This window comes from Danaus plexippus, chromosome 25 (assembly GCF_018135715.1).
Source record: "Danaus plexippus chromosome 25, MEX_DaPlex, whole genome shotgun sequence".
Taxonomy (NCBI): Eukaryota; Metazoa; Arthropoda; class Insecta; order Lepidoptera; family Nymphalidae; genus Danaus; species Danaus plexippus.
The window spans coordinates 3011655-3025824 of record NC_083553.1 but is presented as its reverse complement, the minus strand read 5'-3'; the positions used below and the strand labels follow the sequence as shown (position 1 = coordinate 3025824).

The following is a 14170-nucleotide window of genomic DNA, read 5'->3' as shown; positions in this document are numbered from 1 at the left end:
TGTATCACTCGTTGGCACATCACTATTTTTGTATGGAATCAAATGATAATAAAAAAAAAAGCCCAACATATACACCGTCAATTGTTGAAATATATTTTATTACTGATCAATCCGTTAACAAACAACATGTAGACTGGGAACCAGGAATAACAAAATAAATACCTAACCCTCGGCACGACGCCGACCGATGGACGCGCTCACGCCGGAAACGCGAATATATTACACATCCTCACAAACGCTCACCCACACACGCCCATTGTAAATACACACACCGACGTCTGCAATTTGTGTATTAATTTGAACTAAAATTGTACTAACACAACCGTTTAGACCGCGGCGTATACAGACATAGAAAAATATTAATATTTAGTGACGATTAAATGCAAGCGGTTAGAGGAATGTGGCGGCGGAGGTCACTTGACCGTCCTGCGTTTCGTCTTTCTAACTTTACATGTTTTTGGTGTATTCTTTAGTGATATGCTGTCTAGGTTCAGGTCGTCGGGGGCGGCGTGCTCCGACAGGCCGTTCTCCATCCTGATAGTGTTGTAGCTGTGCGTCGGGCTGATCTCCATGCCGTCGTCGGAGTCGTAGCTGGTGGGATGCCGCTTGTACTTCCTGTATATCTCCTCGTCGGAGTCCGCCTTGTACCGCCTGCTGATGTTCTGAAGCGAGCGATTCTTCTGCAGCCACAGGTTGACCTCGGACGAGGATTTAGTGCAGTATTCCTCTCTGTCCGATTCGGAGTAGTTCCTGGAGGATCGTGTGACCCGCGGCGGCGGCGGTGCTGACAGCCGGACCTCGGGACCTCCGCCGTATATATCGGTGAAGAACCTCCACAACTCCTCGCTGAGCTGCGCGTGATCCGAACCCGGCTTCAGTACATATGACACGATCCCCTCGATTTCCTGCACAGATAATAAATGTACATACAATATAATAAACTCTAACTATTGAGGAAATTCATTATTCCAAAAAAAAATTAATCCCAGCCAATTTTCTGTCACAAGTTGCATATCGAGGAATAATTTTCAAAACGTCAGCATTAAAACTGTATTTAATAGCGTTATTGTCTGACGCCAACGACAATTCTAAAGCAAACAGAGTCCATATAATAAGAATTATTATAAACCTTAATATAAGGCAACTATCAAACTCGTCCCGACACCAGAAACGTCAAGAGCACCCTGTGTAATGAAGGAATAATCGACTGACTGACCTGTTTAACAACGATGGACGTGTTGTCGACGGGTGGCGGCGGATGTCTCGCCTTGTCCCGGACGAACGCCTGCCACTGTCTGAACCACGCCATACTGATAGCGAACACCGCTAGAGGGCGCTCCTGGTCCTATGTTAATTATCAATTAGCTCCACTGTCATGTGTAGTTACAAGAAAAAAAATTATAACTGAATCAATTTTGACCTTTGAACTTCGACCTCCTCTTCTATATGGGAGCTAATGGAAGGCAAAAGAAATTTCTATATAATTCTGATACCATCATATTATCTCGGTAGCGGGGCCGATGAGAGCATGTAAAGAATGCTAACAAACTTTTTTTTTAATTCTCCAAAGCTTCACGCTACTCTTATATACAAAAATATTTTTCAAATACATACAACAGTTCTTATCGACAATCTATCGATATACCTAAGTAGAAGTTGGTATATTTACACATTTTATCACGTCTGGTTGGTCGAGTTGTTTACCTGGAACATGGCGTGTAGTTCAGCGAAGGCTGTGAGTTCCCTGGCTCTCCTCGCCCTGAGTCTATGCTGAGCTCGCGCACACACTCCGCACTCGTGGGCGTGAGACACCGCCGGTCCACCGCCGAATCTGAGGCAATTACCTTATTAATTAATTTACATTTAATTATTTTGACTCTATAATGTAGTTGTCGAGCTAGTATGTATAAATATTATATAGATCAATTTGCTTTTTGCTTATCTGATAAAATTACATATCATTCATATGCATATTGTACACTAAACTCGGAGACACTGACTTGGTTAGCTCGCTCCTAATCCACTCTAAGTATTTTCCATTTTACCTTGTCTTATATAACTTCCTATAAGTTTAAATTCTATTCAACCAACCATCTCTGATCATTGCTTGTTGTCAGTTTTCCTCATACAATTGTTTTGTACTGCAGTAGTTTTAAGTCGATCGTTCATACTGTGTTAAGGTGGGTTGTATACTAACTGATGGTAGAGGAAGTCCCATAGTGGTTGCGGGAGACGGGCAGCCAGGGCTGGCAGATGAGGCGCCCGCTCAGGACGAACCCCGCCGTGGACGCACACGAAGTCACTATTGTCTATGGGCCCAGGCTCCGCCCACGTGTTGAATCTATGGTTAATCATACATATTAATTATATAACAGACTTTTTAATGTAATTTAATTTTCACAACATTCCTGGTGTTTAAATTAATTCCTACGCCATGTCACGTATTTGGCCATAAGATAAGAGATACAGATAGTTTCCGAATTCGTATCAAATCAAATATCTGTATGAATTATCTAATATATTATTTTGTCATTAAGCTAGCAAACCAATCCCGTCTTTGCTCGCAGATCTTCTTATTATATAATGTGCACTAACTTATTAATCCACTGCTTGGAGATGTAAAACTTAATGTCGTTCGGTTCCGAGTTGGACGATTCTAATATTTCGGCCGCCTTTTGTCTCAGGGTTGCCATTTGGGGATTTATTTTTCTGTAAATAAATACAACATGATATATTATTGTAATAATTCAATTAACTAGGACTTAACGCCGCATCCAGTCACGGTTCTTATGATTCGGATATGTAAATATATAGGTATTTTTTAAAATCCAATAGAGATTAAATTTGTTTAAGTACTTTAAATTTGACATGGTAATATACTATTTAGTATATATAAAGTCTAAAAATATAAGGATTTTTATATGAAAAATTAGTTTTTATATGAAAATATATATACAATAGACTACTTTGAGAGTGTTTTATATTTTGAAACCAAATTTCACTAATCTATAATCTACATGGCTTACTAATTATGAGCCATTTTTCATACAAGCGTTAATATATCTTAAAACTAATATTTTCAATGAAGAAGAGATAAAATAAGATTTTGTTTGAGTTGCCTCTTTGTTCTCACATGATTAATTGTTCTGTGAATGTAATAATAGATATATCTACCTGTAGAACAGTACGTAGGCCTCGCAGGATGCTAGGTGGTGGGTGGTGAGCGGCGTCACGGCCGCGTCGTCGAACGAGTACCACCTGTCGTCGACGCGGGCGACGCACGTGTAGTGACCACCGCCCGCCGTGCCCGCGTGACATATAACAGCACAGAGAGAGTAGCGGGACACGGATGACGTGCACTCTGAGGAGAGACGGGTGACGTTAACAGTGTAGGGGAGTATGTGGTAGGGGGGATATAGTATATAGTGCAGAGAGAGCGAGAGAGAGAGATGATATGAGATGATTGGTAGTATAGTAATACGATCTAGCGAGTGAGAGAGATAACAAGATAAGAAGATAAGAAGTCTCTGTCTTTGATATGAGTAGAATGACGGTGATAGTATACTTACTGAATACAGGGAGAGAATTACATGCGACAAGCTAGAATATATGTGCATTGCCCTTAAACCATAACCACATTCACCTTTATGACAATAAGGGGCCATATTTAAATCGTTGATCGGAAACGACACTCTCGCCGCCACTTTGGCACTGAACATGAGCTCGTGACGGAACCGCTTCAGATGTACACACAGCACCTCCGGGAGCCTGATCACGCCCGACATCTTCACACCGTTACGGAGTTTGTTGCATCTCGAACAACTGGAAAGGAAATTTCAAAATGAATACGTTTTCCGATATTAGTTTCGTCAACAAAATGGCCGTTACTAACATCCTGTCAGGATTCACATACATATGATTGTGACACGGTAAAACTAAAAATGCATTTCTTTTAACACTATCAACAAGTCTGGAAACGGTTTGAAATACCATATATATGAATGGTAACGTTATATTATCTTTAACAATCCTTAATAGTTACTTAAAATGTACTCATTCTAATCTATCAAATATGATGACTCTCATTTAAATGAAACTAATATTTACGGGTTTACTAAGTGTTGCTTATTTTAAATACATGCTTCCGACGTTTCGGTTACTTTGCAGCAACGGTCACGGGCAGACGAGATGTCTGTAGTTTTTAAAAATAATAAAATACGCTTAGTAATCCGAATAATATCATAATCATTCACCTATACATGTTGTCGCCTTTGAGTTCGTCCGCGCTGAAGAAAGCCGCCAGGCAGTCCTGCAGCGACACGGCCGGGCCGTACAGCCACGAGCGGAACCACGAAAACAACCACCACAGCTGAAGAACAAACATTACAGATTACTACATTCATACAGGAGAATTTAAAATCACGGTGACAGAATCGAAAATAATAACATTGAAGAGTATAAGCGGCTATACTATGTTATATTTATTATCTGTGTCACATTTTATTATCTATAATAATGCGATGATCTGTGGCTATCTAAATATATTGGTATAGCTAACCCACGAGTCCTGATCGGTGTGCGGTGTGTGATGTAACATGGCGAGGTGTTCCCGGGATGGAATGGGCAATGAAAGGTCCTGGAATGTCTCAACACGGGTCGACACCTGATAAATATAACATTAATTAGTTAAAAATACACCTAACACAGGTTTTAATACATAAATCAGAACTTCAACATTGAGAAATTGATTCAAACCAACGGAGTTAGTACAAATTTCTGTTGTATTTATGGCAAAATATCTTTTGCTTTGTCAAAAATTAGGTGTATTCTATCTCTCCATACCGTGTATAATTTTTTTATATTATATTCTGGCACATAATTGAGATTTTCTTACCTTATATATTAATTTTATTTTTATTGAAAGATTATATTAAGTTAAACATGATAAATAGTAATTATTTGAATTACATATTTGTTGCTGAAAATATTTTTTCAATCAACCATCACACTTGTAATGTATCATATTTAATTATTAACAAACAAAATTTAAAATAGATTATATAAAAAAAATCTTAATGTAGGTTAGTTCTCGTTAAATTCATTTATATACATAATAATTTACAGAAAAACAATTTTAATAAAAAAAAAGTCAATCAAGCATCATATTTAAATAACTACAATTGAGTAAGGTTTTGGTACTTATGACAGGGTGTGAGACACCGCATCAGCCCGTCACAGGGTATAACGTACCCTATCACAGATGAGACACTGTACTGACGACAGCAGCTTCCCATCGAACACGTCCGAGATGATGCTGCGGTACCTCGCACCACCTCCGCCGTCACCTCCACCACCACTCCAGGATGGGGAACTGGTAAACAACAACATATGTATACATATATATATATATAATTACTAGAACTATAAAATTCTTAACTATATTTTTAATCTGTAACTATTAATTTCATTCAATACAACTGCACATTGTGTTTGTTATGCTATTTTTCTAGTATAGTGTACGCCCCTGACTATCTAAAGCGGTATTTAAACTCCACAATTTATTATAAACAGGCAATTAGACAAAAAAAACACGTCACATACAAGGTTCAACAACCTCACCATACTACAACTCAAACATTACAAATAACAGAAAATATATGTCACTATTGATTAACTGTAATCTGTTGATCATAACTATATATAGGAAAATTATTGCAATGTACTTCCTATATACACGAGAGTGATCTAATATCCTTCTAGTATGTTCTATTCTATGCTCACGTGTTCTCATGAGCGTCGGGTGCTTCACTGGCGCCGCTGGAGCACGTCTCGTACCTCTCCTCCGCCTCGCTGGACAACTCCGACTCGGAACCCACGTCCCTTGAATCCGTCGGACCTAACATATTGACAATTGACATACTAATAAGAATTAAGACTTTCGCGTGTTTTCATTGAAATGACACTAATATTTTTCGGATTACTTACTACGCGTATTTAATTATTTTAAAAAACTACATACTCCCGACGCGACGTCTCGGTTACTTTGCAGCGACCGTGATCACGGGCAGACTAGATGTGAATTTTCATCTCACACGTGAGATTAAAAATAATATAACACGCGTAGTAATCCGATAGATATTAGTTTTATTTATTGCCATGTCAACCAATCAGCGCCATCTATCGCCTGTGTCACGTGACCTCATACTGCATAACCGAAAACTACACGGAGTCATGGGGCATATAAGATATATAACCTATAAGGTGTTCTGAAGCTAAACTATGCTATAGGAAAGTTTAATCAGAAAACGTTCAGCATATACAGTGTAAACGCTACAAACGAACATCCGTACAAACTGTTATTAACAATACTAGTGAGATCTTTTAATGGCCGCACCACACATGAGCTTAATCCTTTCATACGAAAGTAATTTTCAAAGTATTATATAAATTTTCTTAGATTTTATATTATATATGTTACAAATTTTTAATGTTCCTTATACAGTTTACTAGTTCTTTGTTCATCAATTGCTGAATAAGCTACGGCTGATGGCAATATCACTTGTATTAGTAATTATTAAATATGTTTAAGTTAATTTTAGCTGTGAACTTTGTTTCTACGTAGATGACACTGTCTCTTAATCATTAAAAAACTTTCATATTATAAATAGTTTAAGAAACATTCTCATTGTTATGGTACCATTAGGAAACGTTGTTACGGGATGAGTTTAAATGTGATTTGGAAAATATAATTTACTTAATATATTAATTGCTTAATAAATATTTGCCTCAATCATATCATTATAAGGACACAGCAAAGTCAGAATGGGGGTGTGTGTGCGTGTGTGTGTGTGTGTGTGTGTGTGTGTGTGTTGGTGTGCGTGTGCGTGTGTGTGTGTGTGTGTGTGTGTGTGTGTGTGTGTGTGTGCGTGTGTGCGTGCGTGTGTGTGTGTGTGTGCGCGCGCGTGTGTTCGTGTGTGTGTGTGTGTGTGTGTGTGTGTGTGTGTGTGTGTGTGTGTGCGTGTGTGCGTGTGTGTGTATGTGCGTATGTGTTCGTTTGTATGTGTGTGTTTATATATTTTCACCGTTAGTTTGATGTATATTATAAGCTAGATGTGTTCCAGCGAAGCTCGCTGACCGCCGGTGTTTGGAGACGTGCTCAGACTGAGGTTGTACCCTGGAATTACCAATAAATATATATAAGACAAATAGTCAAATACACAACACTTTTTTTTTTATTCAGTCAAATAACTAGACATTTTATCCAATATTACACACACCGGAAGTTCCAAAATCAATGCAAGATTTGAATTAAAAAGGAAAAATAGTGTTAAGCTTTGATTATTATTTTTTTTACCAAAAAAGCTATAAGTCATAGGTTTATTTTTATAACTGTTCTATTACATATGCACTGTTGTATCAAAATTTTCCATTGCCCTGGTCCAAATGTGGTTTATATTTATTACACGGAATTAAATTTCCTCCTGTGTTGCCCATAATTAATAGCTTGTTTACAAAGACCTTTGACGTCAATTGACCTCATAAAAAAAACTAATGGTGTTGAATCACAACATCAGGTAGTAGGTTAAATTTAATTTACGTTTCCAAAACAAGAGTTCTTAAACAATAAAAATTTCTTAAAAAAATTTGTAGTTTATTGCATTCATAACTTTCTGTAATGATAACTAAGTTATCGGGTGTCAAATTTTTTTTTTTTGGTAATGGCAACACCCTAAGTAATGGCGGCAAATTCAAATCTGATTAATTTTTAAGCACCTGTATATGTATCTATAAAATTTTTATTAAACACATTACTGCGTATTAACTTTATTCATTTTATATTTAAAGAAACATTAAATATGTATACCTTAAATAGCTGTCATTCCTGTCAGTGTAACCGGACGCTGCCGGTGAGTGCCTTAACCGTGAGAAATAGGCAGCATCGTTCGCTGTAGACAATTAATATACTGACATTGTAATGAACATAATATTATTTGATATAAATATATACATATATATATATATATATATATATATATATATATATATATATGCATATATAAAAATATAAAAAAGACATGTGTATTTTTTTTTGTGGACGATGGTTGACTGTCACTCCACCTCCTAATAGGTGACATGTGACTTTATTATCTCAATAACCTATTCAATCTAGACTTAAAGACTATCAAGACCAAATTATAATCGGAACGGTATATACAGCTATATATACATATATAGCTGCTAGCATTAAAGGTGAAAACCATTTGTTAGTGTGTTCGCTGGTTGCTCAATCATGCAAAAAATACAAAACTAATTTTAGTCAAAATTTTGTATGTACTCATATAGCATGAAAACCACATAGCACCTAAACCCTATTAAAACATGTAAGATTTAAACATGTAAGTTTTATCTAGCAGTTAGTAGTTGTTCGGCTACCTCCTGATGAAGCTGCCCGTCTTCTTGTGTGAATGTTCCTCGTCTCTTGGTCACCTTCGACCTCTGACGCCAGTTTATCATCAGACACGCTATCCCACACCTGTATATAACGATATATACAATTTTAATGCATCACATAATAATTTTTTTGTTCAAAATGTATGCATGTTGGTCTTTCTGACAAAGTATAAATTTAAATTACACATATATATTTTTTAACAATATATGTAGAAATGCTTGGCTGTGGGATCCGCGCAACAAGAACGGAGAACTAAATAAATGCCCAGTTATAGGCAAAATCCAAATATATATATATATATATACATATATAGGTAGGAACAAAATAATATATTAATATGAATTAAACTCTGCTTATTTGCTTTATTGGATACCTAAGTAATTGCTGTTATTTAAAAATTGGAGATCTTAATGTAGGCGATATTTAACTTGTCAAACTTTCATTACATCAGTCATAGTATACAGTTAATCAACATTTTAATTCTGATGTAAACTTTTATTTTTATTCATATTTTTTTCGCATAAAAACCTTTGTTGAACCTTGTGGGACATGCAAAAAAAAATTAGCCCAATTGATCGAGCCATTTCCAAGTTGTGCGTATGGCGATATTAATTTTTATTTATATAGATGTATATATTTGTATGTTTGTCTGTTACAGGTACCGGTTCTTTGAGTTCCTCGTGTAACTGGTCCATGAAACAGCGCAGGAATTCCTGTGTATCATGTTGCTGGTACCCACGGAACATCGGATGTACCTGGCCATCACAAACAACACCAATGTCATATAAATAGTAAGCGCAATTGTTCAAGAGTTGGCTATTTTGTTAAAATTCTCGATAGTCCTTAAATTTACATATTAAGTCTTAGGAGCATCAACCGTGTCATTGCTGTAACCAGCCGATGGGATACATAAATTAAGTTCCTCGACTTTTCCCTCGAATACCTTGGAGATTTTTCTTAACTAATCGGACTTGATTATTCTAAGCTCGCCCAGCGGAAATCGAATCTAGGACTACGCGAAACGGCGATTATTGTTACTTTTCACAATAGATACTCACATTCCTTATCCCATACAGAATACCATTTGGTACAACATAGCCTCTAGTTTTCCTACTCCACATTTCTCTAATTAATTTTTGGTATGCTCTGAAAAGGAGAACTATATTAAAAACATTATTTATATATATATTTCTTTTAGAGAAACAATTATATACATATATATAAGACAATTACTCTATTTTATGGAATTTACGACAAATTAAACCATGCTTAGCTCTGTAAAACAAAGCTTTTTTTAATTTAGACTTTTACAATGAATTAACCACAAAGTAAGTAAGTTAAGAACTTTAACTGTAAAACAAAGAAACGACATTTAAAGTTATATTGTCGTTCTTATTCCACTAATCAGTTTAATTTAAATCAGATTCCTCAGTTACAGACATTAACAACTCTTTTACGAAATAAATTTTCTGGCGTCTCAACAGTTAGCGCAACCTATCGACTCGACATGACAGCAACACTTGACATTTAAATTCAAGTTAATATGAAGGAAATCCTGTAGGAGTCCATTATTTCCTTTACATATATATTAACATTCAATGTAATTAAGACCTTAATGATTTGAGAAAAAGGTTGAATATCACTTTCGGCTGCATAAAATAAGAACAATATCCTTTTTGAAATCACATAACATGAATTTATGTATGTTTTTGCTCCTTCTAAAACCACTGAACAGAATTACATCAAAACATTAAAATGTATAGTTTACATATAACAATAACAGACTACAGTATTCAAATATCAAAAAGAAAAATCTAAAAAGATTCATAATATAAAAGCGACAACACAAAATCAACTATAGCACAATGTTTATAAAGTCTAAAGTCCGCTATAGTACAAACAAATAAGCTCTATACCACTAAGCCCTGGTTCAAAGTCGTCCGCCACAACGTCTTCAGTCTAAAGTCCACTATAGTATAACAGCATAAGGTCTAAAATCTCACCTACTAAGCTGTGGTTATTGTCGCCGTTCTCAATATCTACAGTCTAAAGTCAACTATAGTACAATACCCATAAGGTGTATAGTCAAACCAACAAGCCCGGGTTTCTTTTCGCCCGCCCACTATTTACAGTCTAAAGTCAACTCAAATGATATATAAATAAGGTCTATAATCGTACCGACTAATCCCTGGTTTCTTGTCGCCCACCAGCAAGGCCACAGCTGCGGAACACTCCAGGAAGTATGACGTCAGCGGCTGCGTGTTGCTGAGGGCCTGCAGCGCCGCATTCATGTAGCAGGTGTTGCCCATGTTCTGCAGACCAACTAGACCTGCAACCACTTTATATCAAGGGAGTAAGATTGATTTTCGTTAGTTTTAGATTTTACCAATTAATTTACTATCTACTTCATGGAAAAGTCAACCAAACAGTTAATATATTAGTTGTTCTAGTTAGACAAGTACAAACATAGTTATATTATAGTGATAAACTATATATATATATATTGCTGAGTAGTCTATAGTAGGTTATAATGGGTCACAACCCACCTCTGGGTCTCTGGTCCTCGTATTCCATGTCATCAGGGTCGAGGTCCTCGTCCGAGTTGACGCTGATCCCCACAGACCCCGTACGTGACACCAGCATCTCCTCCACAGTCGTGGAGTCTGGCTTCATCTGAAAAAATAAAAATGTCTATGGTAAAGCACTTTTACATATAAAAAAAATATGAAGACAAAAAATATTTGGAAGTTTTATTACTTACACTAATAAATATAGATATACTATGATTGTTTTAAATATATATCAAGAGTGTTACCACATAACAAATATAAAAAAAATTATACCTTTGCCTTTGCGATGGCTGTTCTGATGTGAACCTCTTTCTCACACAAGTAACACCATATCCTCTCAGTTGTAACATTCATGTGAACACAATGAGATGGAAAGTTCTGGAACAGATAACTGTATTATTAAGAGACTTGGTTACTATTTATAATTAACGAAAAAATATGTCTAGATGAAGTGTTAAAATCTCTCAATATTTCGTCTTTAACATCGCTTTATATTATCAAACTAAATACTTACTTGTTTTTCATTTAAATACCTATTATATATGTGCTAAGTATACATTATTATCAGCTTTGTGATTTTTTTTTTGTTTAACATGAAATTGTCTGTTTGTATGACAATTGAAACATATATAAAGACAGTTTTAATTCTTATGCCATCAGAATCCAGATCAGTATTGATTGAAATCTCAAAATCTATCAGCAAAAACTACATAGATATCTGACACATTTGTTTTCAGATGTGCCTGTATTTTTAAAGAAAATCTTTTATCATCTAAATATCAAATTGTAATAATTAATGAATGGACCATACTTATTTGTTAATCTTAGTCAGTGTTTCCCAAACTTATTTTGTCTACCGCCCACTTTAAGACAAAAATACTTATAGCAGTACCAATTATTCACCTACTGAACAATCACTATAACTTATCCTAGCTAGATCAAATTACAAATCACCCCCCAAGAATATACACAACACCCCCATTTATTTATTTTTTTACCACCCCCTTTAAGCCTGCAGCACTCACAAGGGGATGTTATCACCCACTTTGGGAAAGACTGCTCTAATAGAACATTCTACACTGTAAACTACCTTTTGGTGTATTGTGCTGTGATCATTTTTAACTTCAGAACAGCCTATATGGTGACAATCAGGTTGCAAACAAATCCAGAGATTGGGGCCGGGACATCCACAGTCGAAACAGTTCAGACTCTGAAAAACAAACAAGTTATGTGCTATTTACATCTTTTAGGAGCTTTTTTTAATTCCTGACTTTTCAAATTGAGTTGCAGTAAATTATATCAAATTCTAACTTACTTCCAACTTCATAATAGTTGTATTTAAACCCAATGCATTATTAAAATTTTGACGGAGAATACTTTATTTTTATTTTAAATAAGGAATGCCATTGAGATATTTAATCAATTCACATACAGCCAAAGTATTTACGCACCTGACTTTAGGTTAATAAGTGGAATACACATACATGAGATTATCACATAAAGTTAGATTTTATAAAGGAATTGGTTCTTTAAGAGCTAAAAACTATTAAGTTTAACTATCTTGGTAAATATACTGATATATATATCAGTACATTATATTTATATATATATATATAAATCTAAATGAAATCTATATATATTATATACATTCATTAGTACATAAATTGCAATTCATTCACATTAAACTTTAAATAAAATTAGTTGTACTATTTTAATAAATTAAAACAATGTCTTATACCACTATACATATGTACAAGATAATTATATCTACACATTATATAACTATTTATTAGCAAATAAATATATACATTAATAAAACAGGTCACACATTACAATGCAACAATTTAAACATATCCATCTACTTATATTGGTCAAACTTTAGGGTAAAGAACCTCAGTACTTATTGTTCATAAATTTAAATCTTTTTCAATGTAACTTTTATTCATTATATTAATATATTTAAGCTTAAATAACATATAATTTTATGGTATGTTGATATGTAAATGTCTCTGCCGACTTTTTAATACAAAAAATTAAGGTAAGTTTGTAATTTCTAACATATTAAGAATTTCTTACACTTGAAAGAAATATATAATTGTATAGAATAATAAGAAATATCGTTTGATATTAAACATAATCTACTAAAAATGTTACACTAGTATTTGTTGTTTATGTCTATTAAATACAGTAATCTATTCTTGGTAAATGCACCAGACACCGATAGAATTAATAATTAATACATTATACGTAATCATAACGTTACGAGAGGGACGACAAATCATGTTTACCTTTTGTTTACATAATATCAAAGTTGAGTTAGGTTGAAAAATTAATACTCCAATAATTATGTGATTAAAGACATTGTATACTTGGAAATTATATTCGTATCTTTAAGTTCCTCGATAGCGTTAGTTTATATCTAGTGGAACATTGCATAATGACAATATAAGTTAGGAATGCTAATTACCAATTACACTGATGTTACGTTTGAGGTTATGAGTAATAAAAAAATGAATTACGATACCTCTTTCGACTGCCATAGCTCTTTTCCAAGGAAATCCACAAGTTTATTTAAATGTTCACACGTCACACCTTTGTCCATTGCGATAAATACAGACTTTGTTACTAAGGATATAGGTAAATACAAATTCCAATTATTTAAAGCACAGTTGTATCGTAAATAAACATTTCTAAACTTTAGATAAAGGATATATAGTTGTAGAAATAGAAGAATTATATAGATAACAAAGTTTAGAAGAACACATTTCGGATAGAGGCTGATAATTTAATTAATTACAGAAATTTCCTATAACACAAAACGTTCCGTGACGAGCGAAAAGTCAGGACTTAAATCTGCCATAGATTAAAAACAAACTATTGTAAATAGTATTTATATTAATGTGTAAGAAGTCGGTTTAAAAAATACGTTTCAATAAAGGCCACACAAAGACACAATTTAATACTTATTAACTTAATCGATAAGAAATAGTAAAAATTATCAAAACAGCATATTGCAGACCAAATAAATATGTACAAAAGTATCCATTAAATATTTTAGTGTAATATATTTTTTTAATTTGGTTATAAGGCAGACATTTAACATTTTGTATATTAAAAGTATTTTTTAGACTTCGTTTTTAGGTTTTTT

The 14170-nt window shown here is 34.4% G+C and overlaps 1 protein-coding gene across 2 annotated transcripts; it reads right to left on the bottom strand.

The window, feature by feature from the left end:
* Window positions 1–70: 70 nt before the first annotated feature.
* Window positions 71–13864, bottom strand: LOC116775417 (ubiquitin carboxyl-terminal hydrolase 20). Of its 2 annotated transcripts, none has more exons than XM_061524565.1 (21): window positions 13547–13864; window positions 12113–12232; window positions 11296–11400; window positions 10999–11125; window positions 10631–10790; window positions 9511–9598; window positions 9115–9207; window positions 8434–8533; window positions 7865–7946; window positions 7083–7174; window positions 5782–5896; window positions 5251–5371; window positions 4559–4663; window positions 4254–4369; window positions 3644–3822; window positions 3175–3361; window positions 2596–2709; window positions 2198–2341; window positions 1705–1831; window positions 1217–1345; window positions 71–905 (listed from the first exon to the last, which is right to left on the bottom strand). In XM_061524565.1, the coding sequence occupies exons 1-21, from the start codon at window positions 13622–13624 to the stop codon at window positions 414–416; spliced, it is 2874 nt and encodes a 957-aa protein (XP_061380549.1). In that variant the 5' UTR covers window positions 13625–13864; the 3' UTR covers window positions 71–413. The 2 variants fall into 2 exon arrangements, with proteins under 2 accessions (XP_061380549.1, XP_061380550.1); XM_061524566.1 differs by having other exon boundaries at window positions 10631–10781.
* Between the last annotated feature and the right edge of the window lie 306 nt (window positions 13865–14170).